The sequence below is a fragment of the Paramacrobiotus metropolitanus genome, unplaced genomic scaffold, assembly GCF_019649055.1.
Source record: "Paramacrobiotus metropolitanus isolate TYO unplaced genomic scaffold, Prichtersi_v1.0 Parri_scaffold0000073, whole genome shotgun sequence".
Classification (NCBI taxonomy): Eukaryota; Metazoa; Tardigrada; class Eutardigrada; order Parachela; family Macrobiotidae; genus Paramacrobiotus; species Paramacrobiotus metropolitanus.
In genome coordinates, this window is record NW_026570293.1 from 383,663 (window position 1) to 403,540 (window position 19,878).

Here is a 19,878-nt window from a genome sequence, read left to right on the forward strand (position 1 = left end):
TATCCAGCAAGAAAACTCACTAGATGGGTAAGTGACCGAACTAAGTGGCAAAACTGCCCAGTGAATATAATCGCTAGACATGTATGGGTGACCGAGCTATCACCACTGCCCAGTGAGCGAAATCGCTAGGTGAGTGAGTTATACATATTAGATTTTGGTTGTTTTCGATGTTAAAGTGTTAAATATGAATTTGTATATCAGCACTCTCTGTTATTTTGATGGCTGCTGCGGGCAGTGCTGCCTATTAAAAATCGAATGCAGTAGTATTCTTTAGTTGTTGGCAAGAAGTTGTACTTAGGTGCCTATTAGGTACCAATAGGTACCACTGGGCACTGGCTAGACCGCACAGACATGTATGGTAGAATACTGAATACATTCTGCTCCAACCGGCATTCGCAACAGGAACTGTACATTACAGTATCTGATATAAACTGCTGGATAACATATTTTGTAATCGCTTACTGTTTTTTATAAAACAACAATTAAATGAAATGAGTACATAGCATACTTACTATTACAATGCAAATTCATGATACACCACTTAAGCGCAATGAAAAAAGCGACTGTAAGCGCTTTTTAAGTAATGTCTGCATGAAAAGTGGAGGTCCAAGAATCCAGTTGTCCCAAAATTAAAATAATAATTATTATGGTAACTGCCATTCTGCCAATAATTCATAGTAACAGTACGTACCTTACTATGAAATGTTATGTATAGATTTACATTGCTAAAATAATAATTGTTTGGCCACACCCGACGGTTAACCTTCGCAATTAGTTTTTTAGTATATAGTCGACCGAAGCGTAGCGAAGGTCTTTCATGTTCAGTGATTATGGAAAATGTGGTGTCCGTCCGTCGGTCTCCGCCGCTAATGCACATATGCGCGGTTGCCTTTGTTATCAAATGTACGCTTGCGCGGTGGCCGTATACACTTACATCTAATGTAATTGTTGGTGTCCGTCCGTCGGTCACCGCCACACTTGTATCATAAAAAGGGAGGGGCACAGAAGCCTTTTGTACTGACGGCTTATGACAGCGGTTGTCTTTTTTTTAGTATCGATGCCCTTTCTGTCACCATACAGACATTCTTCTAAAAAATTTTTCGAATACTTTAGCCGCTCGATGAGATTGTCCTACAGGGTGTGGTACGTAAATATCACACTAAATATCACACTTGCTGTGCGATGTAACGCACACGGCGAAATTAAATCAGGCTAACTTATACCAGTTGACCTTTTCCTAAAAGATACAGTTTCGAACCTGTCGTCAAGCATGCCTCTAAAAAGGCACAGCCATCCGTCGGCTTATTAGAAGAACGTCAGTCGTAGACTCGTAGTTTGGCCCATATGCAGTGTAAGTTGCCTTCGATCCAAGTTTTTTTTAACATGGCGACTGTGACCTGCAGGATTGTTTCTCAAAAATTCTTGCTCCTCGACCTCTTTCCCCTGCCCCCTTTCCCCCTTGGCAAGAATGGTGAGATAACAGTTCAACAGGTAAATGATGTATTTTAACATGACCTGTCCGTCTTACAGTAACACGGAAATTCACACCAGAGTTGACAGTGCATCACCAAGAAGAGAACAATAAGAAAAATAGTCACAATAATAGGAAAGTTACGTCTGGTTTAAATTATTGCTGCGAAAAGGAAAACATTATTACCGAGAAGTTACCAGGTGTGCTCGAAATTAGAGAACTCATTGTCTGAGTGTAGAAATGTGAGTCGAATATTGCTATTCAATGCCGCTACACGGTACTGATTCATGTATGTGTGAAATTTTTCGCTTTCACGCATTCCTAAACACTTTTTTGCATCATTTTATGACACTTTAAGGCCACGTGATTTGTATACATTGGCGTCAAACTGTTTCTGCGCTCAACATCCAGTTGGTAAGTTATTGCGGTTTTCGCGCCAGTGTATACAAACCACTCACCTATACACTGCTATGAGTCAATGCCGATACGTGTATTTGAGTGAAAACTCGACCTACAACAAATCAAAAATTTTGGTGCATGCACACGAATTTTGTGCTATGTACCGGGTCACTTTCCCTAAAATATTAGCCTGTCAAAATTTTGGCGGTTCTAAGAACATCGAAATCTTCATTTGTCCGCGCGCTTTTACCGGTTATAGGTTTTTTGTGCTTCATAACATCCATTCTGCTATCTCTACTGCTGTAGCTCTCTAAGGATTAAAATACTGTAAACAGCGCTAAATACGATAATTGCAAACATAGTATAATCCCCCGGTACCGGCAACAGTCTAAATCTAAGTTATTTACAATGCATTCCTGCTAAGCTTAGGTCATGCAGTGCCCGCCCAAAGCGAGTGCACTTTTCTAGTATATATTTTTTTATTATATAGTTTTCATTATACCACAGTAGTCTCCTATCTTTCTACAAAAACTTAGATTTTCTGAATTTGGAGAGGGAAATAGTGCTCTTGTTAGTCTTACGTCCATCAAATACAAAGTACATTTCAAATAAATTGATTCAGAAATCCTGCAAAATTTTCACCGCGGTAAAAAAACTTTAAAAAAAACGTCTTGTATTTGCATAGAAGTATGCGTGATACGCAGTGTCTAATACATACTCCACTCTTATGCAGTGGTTAAATGATGCCCGGAAGTAAAGATGTCTGTATCCGCAGAAGCAAGAAATGGGTGCCATACTTGCGCAGTTGCGCCTACGAGTGTTGCGCAGTGGTAGCGTGCCTGTTAAAAAATCTTTGCTAACCATAAACGCCTCATCTTCGGGCGCTGTTGACCACTTTGAGATAGCCGGTACAAAAACGCTCGCCATTCGGTAAATATATTATACAAGAAACAGCCTCGGCTTCGCCTCCGCGTTTCTTGTGGTCCGCGGCCACTTTATTTGATTTCCAGCGAATCTAATTGTTAGTGTAAAATCTATAATTATTTCGTCGAAACATAATCGGCAAATTGCAGAAGCGCAAAAACACGGATTTTATAATATAAAAATCAGTTCATGATTCTCTCGAACCACTATGAATTCTCTCTTCTTTAATTCATGATTCGCTCCAACTCAACCTGATGATTTTCGGTAGTGGTAGCTCGGGCACTCGCTCACCTAACGGGCTCTATGGATTGGACATCAGTAGCACCTTGCTCATTCGTTTACCTGTCAAGCTCGGTTTACTGGACGGTATTCGAACGGATTCAAAAACATCTTAAAGGTTTCAAGAATTTAAAAAAATGAAATTATAAATTTGATGTAACTGACACTTTTAAATAACTGTTGTTCAGGCTGCTAAGTTGCGAAACTCGTATTTGCTCATTCGAGACGTTTCCAAGAATTTACTGGAAACTTCTACGGTATGAGCTTTAAACGCTAAGTTCTGAAAGTTCGAAACGTTTTTAGAAACGTTCCGAAAACCAAAATTTTTTTTCAAAGTACAGGTAGGAAGCTTTGGAAGATGCTGGATTTCATGAAACTATCAAAAGTTTGATAAACTGAATCTCGAATTAAAAGATATTCCAAAATATAAGGACGTTGGCATAATTAATTCTATGGAATCTACTATTGATACGAGATACTAGTGCAGCGAGGAAAGCTGCTAGATGTGCTTTAAGCTCGGCATTTACGATACACTTCTGCTTTCCTCATGTATTTGCTCAAGAAGAAAGACGCAACGATAGCGCGCATCTTAAAGGAGCTCGAAGACAACGGTGAAACCGTGAAACACACAGTCTGTGTACCACATGGCGGTCTGTGTACCATTAGGCTTATATTATGGCGGAAATAGGCTTTGACGCCGTAGGTGAATGTACGGTAAGTGTCATCAAGAAAATGATGCCCATGAAGTTTCTGCTGACCAAGGCGTTGCTCGACTTAAAACAAGAGTGTCTTTTACCTTCCTTTTGGGCTCGTCACTAAACACACAGTGCAAACAAAGCTATGTAGCTCGAAAACACCAGACAACCTGCGACAAGAGAGTACACGTACCATACCATCTAAAGTAAACACAGTCGGGGCTCATAAATCAGTGCGGTGAGGAGATGAGTATCGAGTCAGTGTTTGCTGCTGAATGGACCGATTGGCCAGACGTAGGTGTCGTGGATATGCATCAGGTTGATCTCACAAGCACAACAACAACGCGGCTAATTATGATGTTTTCTTTCGCGTCCGACCACTTCGGCCGCGTTTTCATTTCGACTGCATGTGATCACATCGGCCACAGCTCGTTTCGCCCACTCAGCATTTAAGTCATTTCATGAGTGTGATAAGTTTGTTCTGCCTTAGTTTTCTTAGCACTCTTTTAAAGTTTTCTTATGTTTCCTTAGTTTTTCTTAATTTCTCGTAGTTCTCGTAATTTCTCTTAATTTTTCTTAATTTCTCACTCTATAAGCGGTATAAACGTCCACAAACCAAAACAGATCACCGAAAAAGCAATTAGGAGCCCAATTAGAGACCAAGAAACCACAACAACACGAAGGAACTGGCGCAATCACTCACAACAATGCAGTGACAACGATGCTGTTAACAGTGCAACAGACTGTCTTGTACGACGGTGCTGGACAGTGCCAGCTGCGGCTCCGCGTCCAGCGACCGCCCAGGGTGGCGGACGGTCAGATGGTAGGCGAACATTCCGCGTCGCACAAAACCCTGCTGACACTCCTCGCACTGGTACGGGAATTCGGTGTAGTGCTTCATTTTCTGCGGGGGAACGTAGTCTTTCCTCACCGACTGTTTCTTTTCACCGGCACCCGGATTTTTCCGCAGATCCACCTTCCCTTCCGCATGCACGCGCTCTTTGTGATTCAGTAAATGGCGACGAGAGAAGAAACTCTTCCCGCATTCACAGACCATATCCCTAGTCGCCTTGTGCACGAATTCCCGGTGTTTCTGCATGCCATGTTTTTGCTTGAAGACTTTCCCGCAGATGTCGCACGGGAACTGGCCGATATCGCGGTGCATGCGGCGCAGATGGTGGCGGAAGTTGCGGAAGCTGTATTTGCAGGTGGCCGGGAATTTTTTATCGCACAGCGTGCACAGCAGCATCCCGTCCACCGAGTGCGACTGCTTGAAATGATTGTACAGGGGCACGGTGGTGGGAAATGTCTCCTCGCATAGCAGGCATTTGACGGTATTGCCATGGTGCGTCTGCAATCAACCGGCACCAGTGATCAAATATGCTTGAGTGTAGTTTTGAACGCTTTGATGCACACATGTAAATGAAAATGAAATTACTGTTATTGCTGCTAGTACGTTTATTCATGCATTAATCTGGTTATTATCCGATCTTCTTGAAACTTTGCGGTAAAAGCCAGTAAGCCACATAGCCAAAAAGCATAGTCTCAGCAATCAGCTGTATACAGTGCATTTCTTCTCAAATGAATCAATCTGTTTTGCAATTTTATAGCTAACAGCCTACTTTTGGTGCACTATGACGCCAATAAACTTTTTGTATATATACACCGTGTTTATACAGTTGCCGGGTCGTTATCATGGTAATTCGTCTCAGTTATTAGAAAATTTCCCAAGTCATACCCTCATATGATGCACGTAATAAGTATTGCCGGTGAACTTCCGGTGGCACGTGGGGCACTCATACGGCTTCTCGGCATCATCCAACAGATGAATCTGCTGAATGTGCCGTTCCAGTCGTTGGAACGTCACGAAGGAGCGTTGACATCGCGGACAGACGTGCAGATCTTTCCGTGCGTGACAGTTATCCACGTGCTCTACCAGTGTCCGGACGTTCCCCGTGGAGAAGGTACAAAGTGGACACTGCTGCACCTGTAGTTGGATAAATAATAATTCCACATATAATCTGCCCATAGCCTGGTGGTAGTACGTCTGGCTTTAGGATTGTATACCGCAGCTTCGGCAGGTGACTTTTATCTCAAAATCAGACCAAAAGGCGTATAAAATTTTTCCAAATTCACCCAAAAAACTTCCTAATACCCTGGTAAAATGTCTCGATTTGGATATTATACATTTATTATTTGGATAATTATAGTAATAATAATATAACAATACTAACCTCTTCGGTCTCTTTATCGAAAGTACCAAAGTCTTCGCGATGCTGCAGAGCATGTACCGACTGCACCGCACACGTGGCGAACTGCATTTTACAGGTTTTGCACGCACGATCGGTACCACGGTAACGTTTGGTCTTCTCGTTAGCCTTTCTCCGGATTTTTTCCGATTGTTCGTCCGACAGGGAATGATGCTCCGCATCTACGTGATCCACCAGTGCCGACCAATCTTCCGCTTGGTGGTCGCACTCGGGGCACACAATCCGCTGTCCAGTCGTTGCCGGGAGAATTCCGTCAGTGCGATGACGTAAATGGTGGATGTCGCGAGTGATTTTCAGCCGGAAACTAATCGGGCATCCTGCGGTGCACGGAAAACGTCCGTCGGAAAGATTGGTTGGCGGCCAGACACGGATCTGTAACGCCTTTCTCGACAGGAAATCAAGGGCTTCATCCAGATTTTCCGCCGGCACTGATAACAACGGTCCATCCGATGATTCTCTGGCGCTGTCGGGAAGAGGTGGGCCGAGAGCGTCCGCGTCTGCAGCGCTCTGTGTTGGATATTCTGCATAAATATGTATAAGTAGTGCTGTTAATTTTATCATAAACAGATTAATTAATGGCTAATTTAGAAATTTTTTTAGTCTATTTTAATGAATTTTTTTGATCCTTTATTCAAAATAAATCAATCGATTACTCAATGTGTTAAACTTTAACTAGAGTAGATTCAAAATTCTCACGAGTATAACCAGGCACTGACTGCTGCTGTGAAACTGAGTTAGCGAGTACTGTATTATCAAAAGATCGAATATCGTCGTTAACGTTATCCAACCGTAAGCGTTATTTCTTCGGTTGCACTGAGTGTTTAATTTGTGTTATTACATATTTCTTCAGCCATATTTTAATTACTTTTTTTAAGTTTTTTTAATTTTTTTAGGCACTCACTCCGCGGAAAGGAATTTAGCTTAGAGGAAATTAATGATATTTAATGCAACTGTATGTTACTACGTACGGTAATCCAGTAAAGTGTACCTTCACTCATCTTCCGTTTGAGCTGCCAGGCTTCCTTCAGCGTCATCAACGGATGCCCAGTGCGCTGCAGGTACTTGTTGACACTCTCCTTGTCCAACTCCAAACAGCGAACTTTCCCCCGGAGGCGCTTGGAACTGTAATCACCACCGTACTGACCACTCCGCTCCATAATAAATTCCCCGATGGTCTTCGCTACTTCGCACGGTGTTACTAGCGAGGTTTTCTTAGTGCGGTTGTTCCACAGTTGATAGTTTTCAGCGTCCGACAGCCATTCCACCAGCGCCGTCTCCTCTTTATCGCTCCATAATCGGTAGGAGCGGGTGCCAAATTGATCCGGCGTTAAGTCGGACTTTTTCGCTGCTTTTTTGGAGATTTTCCGGCGGGTGGGCTCAGTGTTGGTAGGACGGATTTCGTCCGTGTCAGGAGTGTCGAGATGGTCAACCAGATCAGTTCCTTCGCAAAGAGCGACCAAATTGTTATTATTGTTATTATTATTATTAAAATTATCCTGGCTGGTATCAGCGGTCCAGGAATCCGCAGAAATCGGCAAATCATCGATATTGTCGTCAAAAGCGTATTTCTTGACCAGCGCGGCCATTTTCGCCTTAACAGTCAGGACAAGATGCTCCCGGGCCGACTCACCGCACTCCCGGATGAGGTGCGCTTTGACCCGCCTTGCAATTTCCATCTTGGAAACTACACTCCCACCCTTCACCGAACTGTCGCCCGCGCGCTGCCACTGCCGATAATTCCGGGGATTTTCCAGCCATTTTATGGTCAGCGCCTCCTCCTGCGATGTCCACGCGCGGTACCGCCGTTTCTTCCGCAGATCACTGCCACTATCCAGCAGCGCGGTAATCTTCGTTATAATATGCTGCGGTGAAAATTCCCGAGCGCCCCGCCCGACCAGGTACGCCGCGACGATCCGCGCCACCTCGCTTTTTGTCTGCAGGACGCCTGATACGGGGTTGCTCTTCCCGGCGCACTGCCACATGGTCAGATTGTTCGGGCTGTCCAGCCAATCTCTCAGTAGACGTTCGTCCTTCTCCGACCAAGTGCGCTGCTGATTGGCGTTGAATTCTGACGGGAGTCCATCCGGCATAAACCCAACCTCTAAATCCGGCGCATCGTCCTCCATCAACGGATCCGCGGTGATTTTTGTTCGGGTCCGTGACCGACCATCTGCAGCAGTAGCCGACGCCGAATTCTCTGTACTATCATCAGCGACGCTCTCGTCCAGGTAAACGGCGTTGTATGCATCGCGAAACCGCCGAACATTCGCCGGCGTTTTGTCCGTGTCCGGCTGGAGGGCTTTGCCTTCCAGTGCGGCGACTTTTCGCTTGATGAGTACTGGTTCGAGGGAAGTACACCCCTGGCCCACCATATATGCCGCAATTAAACTGGCCACGTTTATTTTGGTACCACAGTGCTCCGCCGAGCTTCGTCCGGCGCGTTTCCACTGGCGACAGTTGTCGGGATCCAAAAACCAGTCGACCAGACAGCGCTCTTCCGTTTTCGACCATAGATAGTAGGGGCGGATGGCCATGTCGACGGTTATCGCTCGACGACGGCGTGGCGCGGGGGACCGAGGCGGTGACGGATCATCATCCACGGTAGGCAAATTATTTTGCACAACATTGCTATCTTCGTCGGGAGTGACGCTGGATGCACCGATTGGCATCGCAGTACAAAGCGCGTCCATCGCATCACGGGTATTCGCCATAACGCCCACACTATTGTCGCCATCAGCGTCCTTATTCCCTAATAAAAAATACAAACCAATTTAGGCTAGAAAAGCATTTATGAAAGAGGTTAGGCTTACCTTGCGTTGCAAGTCCAGGCGCGAGATTCTCCTTGTTGAGGAGTTGGCAGTATTTTGTGGAGTACCAGAAGCAGAGTTCCGTCTCGGCGGGGATGTCTTTCGTGGTGGCCAGGTAGACGTGGTCGTCCTGTTGGAAGGCGACGAGGTTCTGCTGCTCCGCGTCGACGGCCTCGCGGACGAACTTGATCCAGTTGCACAGATCGTCGCTCCTCAGGTCGAACACCCGCACACCTGCATTTTCTCCGCGGGATCCCTTCTTGTCGCGCAGTCCGAAGCGGTGGTCCACGGCGAAGGCGGCCACGGGGTGGGGCGTGAGGGGGGCCAGCAGCGGGCCGAAGACGCTCGGGTGGGGGATGGCGCGCTTGGCGAAGACACCCGGGTCTGCAATAAATAATACAGCTATACAGACTGACAAATTAATCAGTCGACTGCTTCTCACCGAGCATCCCTTCCTTTTGCGCGATGTACAGCTCCGACGGCAGACTGCCGTACGCCCGGGCCACCACTGGAGTGTCTCTGATCAGCTGTGAATGCAGCACACACGGCTCATCGCTCCCATCCAGACAGCGTCGACACTGATTGGGTTCTACAACGTATCGTTCCCTTCTGCTTAGTCCTTCCACGTAAACCAGTGAAATTTGACGTTATACAGTATACCTGCACAATTTTCGTCGCCTACAACGGATGCTTCGCGCACACGTTGGCTTCGTCTGGCCAGTTTCGTGCGTTCTCCGCTGACGGATGATTCATGATGACGTTTTTTAGCATCAACTTGGAAGGGAACGGTCTCGGATACTCTGTTGCGACGACGGCCATGGTGATGCCGTGAGACAGGCGCAATGGGCACTAGGATGAACGTGGGTAGACCAACGGTCGGAATCGGCGGAGAAGGTTGATTCAGTTCCCCTGGTGCTACAAAAGTGATCAGCGATCATACATGATACTGATAACACGAGTGATACAACCCAGATATGTTAATGTATCACTTTGGCTGACTGATCTGGATTGTATGAATTTGTATCTGATCGGGATTATGTTAAATAGTTACTAAAACAGTCAAGGATATAGCACAGCTTATGTGCATCGATAATATTGGTCTCGAAAATATAATAATAGTAATACAAGTTGAAGTAGTACATAAATGCATATAAAATTGCAAGTTGCAACAGCAAGAGTGCAAGACTCACAGTGTGCATCAGCAACCGAATTCGCTATTTGCTTTGGCAGTAATCGCTGCATCGTTCAGAATCCATCAAAAGAAGATCTCAATGCATGCCCGATTAAGTTTTCGTCATGGAATCTTTGAGATCACAGAATGCAGTGGAAAGGAAAACAGCAATTTATAACAAAACAAACAAACGTTAACCACTAAAACAGTGTAATAAGAAAACTGGCTGCTGCAGGTCTCGTTCAGTAGTGCAGCAGCAGCGTCACCCGTAGGCGGTAGGTAACTTCCGGTAAGCCGGTAAAACACTTCCGGTATTTAATTCCGGTACTTATTCCGGTACATTCTTCCTGATGCAATTGTAAGTTTTTTACCATTGTTCACAGAATTCCATCACGTAGACAAACACTGGATCGTGACGCACGCATGTATCGGTATCACACGGTACAGACATACGAGTATAACGTTTACTTTGCGATAAACAACGCAGTCGGAAACGGAAAGAATGCTCCACTCGCATAACTGCAGTATACAGTACTTATATACTTAGAATTCTTTAATAAGTTCCATTTGCTGTTATGCGGCAAGATACCCTGTTGCAATTATGGGAAAAAGCACGCATAAAAGCACTATTCTTTTTAAAGGTTGTAAACAATGCTTGTGCAACGGAAGCAGCAATAAGGTTAAAAACCGCTTGCTCTCCTCTACTTTACACATGAATCTTGTAAGGAAATTGCCAATACCAATGGAACGCCTGGTATCCACAACCCTAAGCACATGATAATTTACGGGATACGTAGCTTACGAATTACGATTGATTTCTCCTTTCCATGGCTCTGTGGCACTCCATCTGTGTTTTGAATCAGACTTTCAGTGGTTGCAGAATAGTATCACGGAAAATCTTTAACATTTGTCTACTTTAGTTTTCAAGAAAATAACTGTCACTTTCCACTTTTATAGAGATACTACAGAGTATGAGAACTTATTACAGTAGCATCGACAGCGCTTGCATCCTTTTTGTTTAACTGACTATTGCCTAGCTGTTAAACAAATCACTTACTGCGTAAATTAATAATTTGGATTTGATCGTTTCACTTCGAATTTGACCATTTCATTACTTTATCATTAACGTGATGGAGAATAATACGTGAATGCATTGAAAGGAAAGGCTATGCTCTGTTTTTATTATTCAGCAAGAAAAACAAAACCGGAACAGGAAATGAGTGTGGAAGCTGATTTGTTCGTTAAGATATACCGAGCTGCTGTGCACGGTGGGCTGCATCCCAGCAGCAACATTATCGTCTGTCCATATTCCATCGAGCATATTTTAGCAACTCTCTTATTTGGCGCCAAAGACAAACTCCGGGAGGACCTGATGCAACTGCTGTGCTCTGGCAAGCGCTCTGTCGAGGATCTGCGTGCGGCATTATCCGTCACGAACGATGATGGAGCATTCAGCCAAGTCAACGCGATTTTCTATAGCAACGCGCTCACCTTGAAGCCATCATTCAAAAACGTCATTTCCACAATATCCAAGGTGGTCTTCGTACCCGTAAACTTTGAGGATGCCGTCGCCAGCCGAAAAGCCTACAACGAGTTTCTGCGCGACCATGCCAGCGTCGAGATGGCTGCTGTCCTCCCGGAGAGCGACATGGTCAGCGTTCTCGACAACGAAAACACCTGTCTTATAGTGGTTAACATGCTGGACTTCTCCGCGCCCTGGGTGCGACAATTTGATGAGGAAGACACGGCGGACGGCGTCTTTACCTGTATGAACGGTGACAAAAAGACAGTGCCGTTCCTGGTCTCCGCCTACACGACATGGCGGTCATTCAACGTCATGGAAAAGACGTCCTCCACCGATCCGCAGATGGTGATTATGGATGCTGCGGAGAAACGCTACAGCATCATGCTCCTCCTTCCGCCCGACACTGACGGGTTACGCGCATTGGAGGACAGCCTAACGGCCGAACAACTGCGGACATGGCGACAGGAGAGCATTCCGCAGGCGATGGTGCTGTCTTTACCGAAGTTTCGCATCACTACCAAGCTGGACCTGCAGAGCTGCATGCTGGCTCTGGGACTGAGCGAGCTGTACACGACCGTAACGGGCTTCTCCGACATGTTCGGCAGCAGTAGCCTCATCGGCGTCACGGAGTTCCGACAAAGTGTTGTATTCGGTAAGTGGCGCGCTGCATTTGACTGTGCCTGTTTCTGCCGTACTTCGAGTACTGCCGTCAGTCAAATCAGTCTCTGACCGCTGATACATGGTGTTTTGCGTTAGCATTTATTAACCATGTTCGTTAGGTAGCATACTAATACCGCAGATTGATACAGTAATGATAGTAATCGATAGAGTAACCGGCTTATATAATGAACAGCATGCATACTGCATAGTGCATCAATGTGAACTTGTAGACACGATGCGAACTAGCATTGCGGATCTGTTATGTCGGATGTCATACTATCGTATCATCCTACTATTCATAGATATCATACTATCGTAACACTGCTGATAGTCCTTCAACTGATCTACGGTTTCAGAATTTGACGAAATGGGCGTTAAATCCCGCGTGGCGACAATGTTTGGAGCAGAATATATGTGTGTCCCTATTCCCCACTTCCGGGCCAACCGGCCGTTCCTGCTGGTGGTGTGGCATAATCAGCTGGATCTTCCGCTTTTCATCGGACGCGTTATGGATCCCACGGCATAAAGCCGGCACAGTCGAGGGAAAAGTCATCCACGTTCTTGCGAATCTCACTGCCGCAGTGGCCGGAAATGGCTTGGTCACTTTGAGCAGAAAACATAGAACTGTAGTTTACTACGTCAGGCAAATACGTTACTGCTTCCTTTCATCGAATACGGTAATTCTACTAAAACTTACCAGGGGCATTCCCGACCACTTGGCACTCTGATCAATTCGTGCTTAGTATCATCAGAATCCTCAGAAATTCTACAATTTTCTTTATAAATCAAATCATCCCCAAGTTAATGACTGGAATTTAGAGATCTCAAACAATTCAACGCGGATAAAACGCACTTTAAAAGAAAACAGTCTATAAGAACCTATCTGTAAAAGTCAGCTTAAACAAACTCTGGCCAATCTAAAAATTAATACTGTAAAGTGGAATAGTTGTGCGGGTCTCAACATCCGGATATCTTCCTGGTCACGTATCTCATAGACTCGTACATGAAGCAGTGCGTGTTATTTATAAGCGTTTGTAATGTTAAAATGAGTCATTTTAATTATTGTCCAACGCGCAGGCACTTTTATGTGCGGTGGCTGTGGCCAAAATTAATAAAAATGACGTTTGTAACTTCAACTTGAAGTCTTTGAGTACGACTTTTATTTATTGGAAACCTTGAATTACATTATTATATCGAGTAAACATTTCAAAACAGAAACATCGCATCAACGAAAAGCGGAAACAGGCGGCTGAATTACAGAGAACATCTGTTCTAGATTAGCCCAAGATGGTGCTGTTCGGAACAGCAACAGCTTCGGCTGATTTTGAACAAGCCTGTTCCCAAGATGGATGCAGCGTTTGCCCGTCCAAATTTCGATGCTGATCCTCTGGAGCAGATAGTATCTAGTGCATACTTGCTCGTATTTATCTCTCCTGTTTCCTGTCGTACCATCTTGCCAAGCTCAGTGAACATTCGAGAGGCAAAATTCCCACGTTCAAGTTGATTTTTTTATGCAGCTACCATGTTCTTCCATAATTGTCAAACAAAACAGAACTTTGTCAAACAAAACATTATGAAGACACCAGCATGAAATGACCAATTTCCGAAGAACAACAACTCAAAAGAACACAACACACTATTCACAGAAAACAGTAGGAATACCGCGTCGTTTATCCTTGTGGGCAAAGGTCACTGATTTGGATGCACGGCGGTGCTGGAGAGCATCAGCTGCGGCTCCGCATCCAGCGACCGCCCCGGGTGGCGGACGGTCAGATGATAGGCGAACATCCCTCGCCGCACGAATCCCTGCTGACACTCCTCGCACTGGTACGGGAACTCAGTGAAATGCTTCATTTTTTGCGGCGGAACGTAGTCTCTATTCTGCGCCACACTTTTGCCACCTGTTGCGTTCTTCCGCCCGTCCACCTTGTCCTTCTGATGCACCACTTTCTGGTGCTGACGGAGATGCGGCCGCGTGGGGAAGGATTTGCCGCAGTCACATACGTGATGCCGGCCGGCGCTGTGCACCCCTTCCATGTGTTTAGAGCGGGCGCTGGAACTTTTGCACATTTTCCCGCAAATATGGCAGGGGCATTCGTTGCTCTCCACGTGTTTCCGGGCGTGGATGCGGAAGTTCCGGAAGCTCTCTTTGCATTTGATCGGGAATTTTTTGTCGCAGATCGTGCAGACCAACTGGCCATCGACCGAGTGCAACTGCTGCATGTGCTCGTAGAGTTTCGGCGTCTTAGGGAATTTCGCCTCGCATAATGGACAACTGATGTGGTCGGGCCCGAGATGAGACTGCAAAATTTTGCCTTTTTTAACTTTTTCAATGGTGTATAAGTGTATATTTTTCGTTAACGTGCTTTCAGTTATTTCCATTTTTCTAGAATTATTTTTTAGTAGTATTTAGTTTTTAAATAGTTTAAAAGCTCTTCAACTATTTTTTAATTATTTTCAATTATTATAAAACATTATTATCAATTTTTAAATATTTCAAAGATATTTTCAAAGACACGCTTTTAACACTATTGATCGCTTGAACGATACCGAGTAATATCATGATCTTTGGTCTCATAGTGCTGTACTTAGTGCATTGCACCTGTTGTGTTCATTTTGTAATAATTATTTTCTTATGTTTTCGTTTATTAAAGTTAAAAGATTGTGGCGTATTCTTCCGGTCGAAGTATAACTCTCAACAGATCGCAGTACGGTGGCTGCTCTACTGGCTTACAACACTCCGACCGATACGCAAATTGTACATTTAATCACACTTTTCTTATAAATTTTATAGCTCTTCGATAAGTTATTTTAAATTTTATACTTGCCTTGAGATGCCGCACATAAGGAGGGTTAGACGAGAACTTTTTATGGCACGTGGGGCACTCCAAAGGCTTCTCCGCATCAGTCAGGAGATGTTTATGCTGGATATGGCGCTCCAGGCGCCGGTAGGAGATGAAGGAGCGTTTACAGCGCGGACACTGGTGTAGATCCTTCCGCGAATGCCGCTCGTCCACGTGCGCGATCAACACCGACCGGCGGACCGTGGAGAAGGTGCAGGCGGGGCACTGCTGCTCCTCGCCGGTATCCACTGGCAACGTTTTCTCATGCCGCCAGTAGTGGACTTCGCGGACCGTACGCGAGATGAATTCCATTTGGCATTCTTCGCATTTTGGATACGGGCATATAATTTTTGGATATGAAGCACTCTTAATCCGCTTCATGCGCCTCGATTTTATTGGCCTCAGCGCCGGACCCTAAAAAACAAATATGGGCCTTTTCGTACCTTTAAAAACGAGGAAAATCAACAAAATATTAGCGGTTACTGATATATCGTTATTCAACAGTTATTTTTTTTATTTTTTTTAATCGGCATTTAATTCTAAAATCCATCTAAAACCAAATTCTGAAAAAACTAAATTTCCTTCGACACTCTCGGACACCGCTTCGAATCTGAAAAAGCTTGAAACGTAATTAAAATAAAAAAAGGGAGAAATTAAATGAAATCAATGACATATGTCCTTGAGTTTCTTCTAACCGTTTTCTTACTTTACTGAATTTAACTGGATCGCCATTTAATTTGATAACTTTTTCAATGGGAGAATGGAGGGAGCGGCAGCATTAAATGAAATTCTGTTTTTTTGATCTGTTGTTCTTAAACTGTGATGTTACCGCATTTTGTGAAATAAAAAGTCCGTTCACTAGAATCATTAGGAATAGTAACTAAAAAAATGAATTTTTCATTTCAAATTGCTCAAATCCGGTTAGAATTCGCCATGGTCTGATTCAATGCTGAAATTATGAAACGTTTGAAATTGTAAATTAAATCCTACCGGCAATCGATGCTCTTCATCGACATGATCGCACAGCGCCACCCAGGTAACCGCAAAAAAATCGCACTCGGGACAAACGGGAGAAGATTCTCGGGCTTCCCAGAGCCAGCTGCGATGGCGCAGATGGTGGATGTCGCGCGTGAGGATCTTGCGAAAGCTTGCCGTGCAACCCTGCCGACAGTGGAATTTCTTGCTGCGGTTGCAGCGGGATGGCGGCCAGATGCGGTGGGAGAGCGCTTTCCCGGACAGAAACGACACGAGCTCTTCATCGCAATGCCGATTATCGCCTCCGTCATCTATTACCGCTTCGGTTTGCGGCAACTCTGACGAGACACCATCATTTATCGACGCTGCTTCTTCAGTGAACGGCAGCGAATCGGAACAGGTCGGCAATGATTCTGCAATGCGCACAACGTACTCGTATAGGTATCAGCAACGGACCGGAAATCACCAAGCTTTTGCAGCAGAAAAATTCAGCAAAATTACAAAAAATTGGTTATCAAGAAATCTATGGCCAGCGGAATCGAATAACACACAGAAGTGCACATGTAAACACACGACGCACACTGATACTAAGAAACGCCCTTTGAATCAGTAAACAATGAAAAAGATTTAAAAAACCACGAATAAAATGCCAACTAAAAAAGGGCAAAACCAATTGTCAATACTTCGGCGTTTTTCGCGTTGCGGATACATAATAATAATTAATTACAATATTCTATTTCAGTAGAATGATAAAACTTACTTTAGTAATTTTATAATAAAAGAACCAAATAAATTTGGAAATAATAAAATTAAAGAGAGCAGAACTCCAGTTTAAATGCCAATAAATAAAACAAAAAATGTAGAATAAACTAAGCAGCAAATGAAAACTAACAGCAAAGATTAGGCTGCTAATTTAAAGTGTATTGACAGTTTAACACCCACCATGACCGAGCCGCTTCAATCTCCACGCTCCCTCCAGCGTCACCGCCTCCCTGCCGGTGCGCTGCATAAACACGTTGGCCCTGTTCCAGTCACTGATCATAACGGCCACTTTCTCCTTGATCGATTTCACGGCAAACAGCCCCGCTGTAATTCCACACCGCTCGACAATCCACTCCCGCGCTATTCTGGCTAATGTGGCTTTATTCTGGTTATCCGACGGAATTTCAGCAGACGGGTCCTTAACGCCCGCGTTCCTCCATTTTTCCAAATTATCATCGGTCTCCAACCAATCTACTAAAGCGGCTTCATCGGCTTTCGAATAGAGGTGCTTTTTGGCGCGCTTCTTTTTGGCCGATTTCGCAGGTTCCTCCGACGGCCCTATTTCCGGCACTTCCGCGGAAACATTCACCGCGTTACACGCTGCCGCCATTTCAACCCGCCTCACCGGCTTTTTCGGATTCCGCTGTGGCGACGTCATTTCTGGCGGATCACTGGCCGGAAGTCCTGGTAACGATGTTTCCGGGATGACCTCAAACTCGTCAATATTTTTCTCGAGATTCCCCGCGCGGTAGGATTTCTTGGAACCCGCGACCGGGTGCGACGTTTTGCCCTGCATCTTGGCGATGCGCCGCTGAATGACGTCGGCTTCGAAAGCAAAACATCCTTTCTGGATTAAATACTGGGAAATATTACCAGCCACGTCGCTGCTAGTACGGCGACCGGAATCTGGCGTCGCAATCGCGTCACTTTCTACGGCGCGCTGCCATTGCAGAGCATTCTCGCCGTTGCGGAACCATTCCGCCAGCCAGTGCTCTTCCATTCGCGACCAACCGTATCCTCTGCGCGGCTTAACACTCACTCGTCGCGTTTTCTTCCCGGGATTTATTTGCCGATTTATATCCGCATTATGGTTTACGTTGAGGGATACTTTCTCCACATTCCCGCTGACCAGTTCCAGTGCCGTAACAATGGAAGGAAATAACTGATTGGCATCGGCGGACGCTGCCGCCGTTGGTACACGAGCGGTATTTTCATCGTTTACCGACATACCTTACAAACGCAAACGATCTTTCGAAATTTAAACTGAAACAATTCATTGAAGTGATCATACCTTCCGCGTTTGCTGCCAGGGAATAACCCAGATCATCGCCAACAGCTGGGGCAGGATTCTCCAGTCGACTGGATAAATCAACTTCGTTCTCATTGTTTTCCGACAAGCCTAAAACAACATACGTGCACTTTTGCTGCAAACTAGGTGCTAAAAAGTATACCTTCGGTAAACGATTCCGGGGAAAGATTTTCTTTGTTGAGGAGTTGGCAGTATTTTGTGGAGTACCAGAAGCAGAGTTCCGTCTCGGCGGGGATGTCCTTAGTGGTGGCCAGGTAGACGTGGTCGTCCTGTTGGAAGGCGACGAGGTTCTGTTGTTCCGCGTCGACGGCCTCGCGGACGAACTTGATCCAGTTGCACAGATCGTCGCTCTTCAGGTCGAACACCCGCACACCTGCGTTTTCTCCGCGGGATCCCTTCTTCTCGCGCAGTCCGAAGCGGTGGTCGACGGCGAAGGCGGCCACGGGGTGCGGCGTGAGGGGGGCCAGTAGCGGGCCGAAGACGCTCGGGTGGGGGATGGCGCGCTTGGCGAAGACACCCGGGTCTGCAATAAACATTTAAAATTAATTAAGCACACTGTCAGTTGATAAGCCAACGGCTTCTCACCGAGCATTCCTTCCTTCTGCGCGATGTATAATTGAGAAGGCAGACTTCCGTATGCTCGGGCCACCGTCGGAGTGTCGCTGATCAGCCGCGAATGCAGCACACACGGTTCATCGTTCCCATTCACGCAGCGTCGACACTGATTGGGATCTGCAGTGCATCATTCCGTTCTGCTTAACACTCTAACATAAGCATGAAAAATTGACCGTTATACACCGTACCGGAACAATTTTCATCGGTGCTCACGGATGTTTCGCGCAGAGATCGGCCGAGTTTGGCCAGCTTCGTGCGAGATTCGTTGACGTCTGATAAAGATCCATGGTGTCGTCGTTTCTTGGCAGCAGCTGGGAGTGGAATGTCCTCGGACACCTGTCGGTTGCGAGGACGACTGCCACGTTGAGGCAGTGATACAGGCGCAACGGGCACTAGGATGTACGTTGGCAGACCAACGGTCGGGATCGGCGGAGGAGGCTGATGCAGTTCAACCGCTGCAACCAGCGTCGAAACTTGATCAATGATCAGTAATAGGACAAGTCCGTGTATGATGGACCTATCTACTCTGTACTTTCGCTGACTGTCTAGCTTCACCGGATCGCCACGGTGCATTATATTAATTAATTACCTCATTACTGAAACATTGCAAGATATACGTAGAAGTGTAACGCTGATTACTAATCCCGTAATCCGACGATGCAACAGCTAGAAGCCAATGAACAGCGAACTTACAGTTATTTGGATCATCAACAGAATTCGTGTTGCGCTTAGGCAGTAATCGCTGCATTGTTCAGCATCCATCAAAGAAGATCAAAGCGCGTGCCATAATTTCCCGCAAAATCTGCAGGAAGATCTCAGAAGTGCACATATAAAAAGGAAAACAACAATTTGTAAGATTCAGTTAAATCTGAAGAAACAAACTTTCGCCAGTGCCAATCTAAAAAAGTGCAAAACAGAATGTTGGTCTCAACTTCAAGCTCGACACCCGCAGGCGGTAAGCAACTTCCGGTATGTACTGTATTCCTAATTCACACAGGATACACTACGAGTAAGCATTAATGTACATTTGTACTGCATTTGCTGCGCGTGTAACTTTGTAAGTTATTTTGGCATGCAGTTTCCATGTTCCTCCATCAATTCCGTCACGTACTTAAAGTTAAAAGCACTGATGCATGCAGAGAGAAAATATATCCATAAGACCAAACCGATAGC

General features: G+C 45.4%; 3 protein-coding genes across 4 annotated transcripts; 1 reads left to right on the forward strand and 2 right to left on the reverse strand.

Annotated features, from left to right (window-relative positions):
* Window positions 1–4,357: 4,357 nt before the first annotated feature.
* Window positions 4,358–10,186, reverse strand: LOC129594973 (uncharacterized). Its single transcript, XM_055491847.1, has 8 exons — window positions 10,036–10,186; window positions 9,506–9,760; window positions 9,288–9,434; window positions 8,849–9,229; window positions 7,027–8,787; window positions 6,003–6,559; window positions 5,507–5,755; window positions 4,358–5,119 (listed from the first exon to the last, which is right to left on the reverse strand). The coding sequence occupies exons 1-8, from the start codon at window positions 10,085–10,087 to the stop codon at window positions 4,496–4,498; spliced, it is 4,026 nt and encodes a 1,341-aa protein (XP_055347822.1). The 5' UTR covers window positions 10,088–10,186; the 3' UTR covers window positions 4,358–4,495.
* A 494-nt stretch (window positions 10,187–10,680) lies between these two features.
* LOC129594987 (serine protease inhibitor-like) lies at window positions 10,681–13,341 on the forward strand. Of its 2 annotated transcripts, XM_055491874.1 has the most exons (3): window positions 10,681–10,770; window positions 11,207–12,193; window positions 12,558–13,341. In XM_055491874.1, exons 2-3 carry the CDS (start codon window positions 11,233–11,235, stop codon window positions 12,725–12,727), a joined length of 1,131 nt encoding a protein of 376 aa, XP_055347849.1. In that variant the 5' UTR covers window positions 10,681–10,770; window positions 11,207–11,232; the 3' UTR covers window positions 12,728–13,341. The 2 variants fall into 2 exon arrangements, with proteins under 2 accessions (XP_055347849.1, XP_055347848.1); XM_055491873.1 differs by lacking the exon at window positions 10,681–10,770 and having other exon boundaries at window positions 10,883–12,193.
* A 356-nt stretch (window positions 13,342–13,697) lies between these two features.
* Window positions 13,698–19,812, reverse strand: LOC129594974 (uncharacterized). Its single transcript, XM_055491848.1, has 9 exons — window positions 19,399–19,812; window positions 18,894–19,160; window positions 18,676–18,822; window positions 18,233–18,613; window positions 18,073–18,180; window positions 16,962–18,011; window positions 16,035–16,432; window positions 15,030–15,458; window positions 13,698–14,502 (listed from the first exon to the last, which is right to left on the reverse strand). Exons 1-9 carry the CDS (start codon window positions 19,451–19,453, stop codon window positions 13,891–13,893), a joined length of 3,447 nt encoding a protein of 1,148 aa, XP_055347823.1. The 5' UTR covers window positions 19,454–19,812; the 3' UTR covers window positions 13,698–13,890.
* Window positions 19,813–19,878: the final 66 nt, after the last annotated feature.

Bases quoted from the DNA above. Each gene is read 5' to 3' on its own strand.
- LOC129594974 (XM_055491848.1), bottom strand. From the start codon at position 19,453: ATGCAGCGATTACTGCCTAAGCGCAACACGAATTCTGTTGATGATCCA. The intron at 18,012-18,072 runs GTATGATCACTT...TGCGTTTGTAAG, and splicing joins CCTGGCAGCAAACGCGGAAG to GTATGTCGGTAAACGATGAA. The intron at 14,503-15,029 runs GCAAGTATAAAA...AAAATTTTGCAG, and splicing joins CTTATGTGCGGCATCTCAAG to TCTCATCTCGGGCCCGACCA.
- LOC129594973 (XM_055491847.1), bottom strand. From the start codon at position 10,087: ATGCAGCGATTACTGCCAAAGCAAATAGCGAATTCGGTTGCTGATGCA. The intron at 9,230-9,287 runs GTGAGAAGCAGT...TATTTATTGCAG, and splicing joins GCAAAAGGAAGGGATGCTCG to ACCCGGGTGTCTTCGCCAAG. The intron at 5,756-6,002 runs GTTAGTATTGTT...ATCCAACTACAG, and splicing joins TCGATAAAGAGACCGAAGAG to GTGCAGCAGTGTCCACTTTG.
- LOC129594987 (XM_055491873.1), top strand. From the start codon at position 11,185: ATGCTCTGTTTTTATTATTCAGCAAGAAAAACAAAACCGGAACAGGAA. The intron at 12,194-12,557 runs GTAAGTGGCGCG...CTACGGTTTCAG, and splicing joins CCGACAAAGTGTTGTATTCG to AATTTGACGAAATGGGCGTT.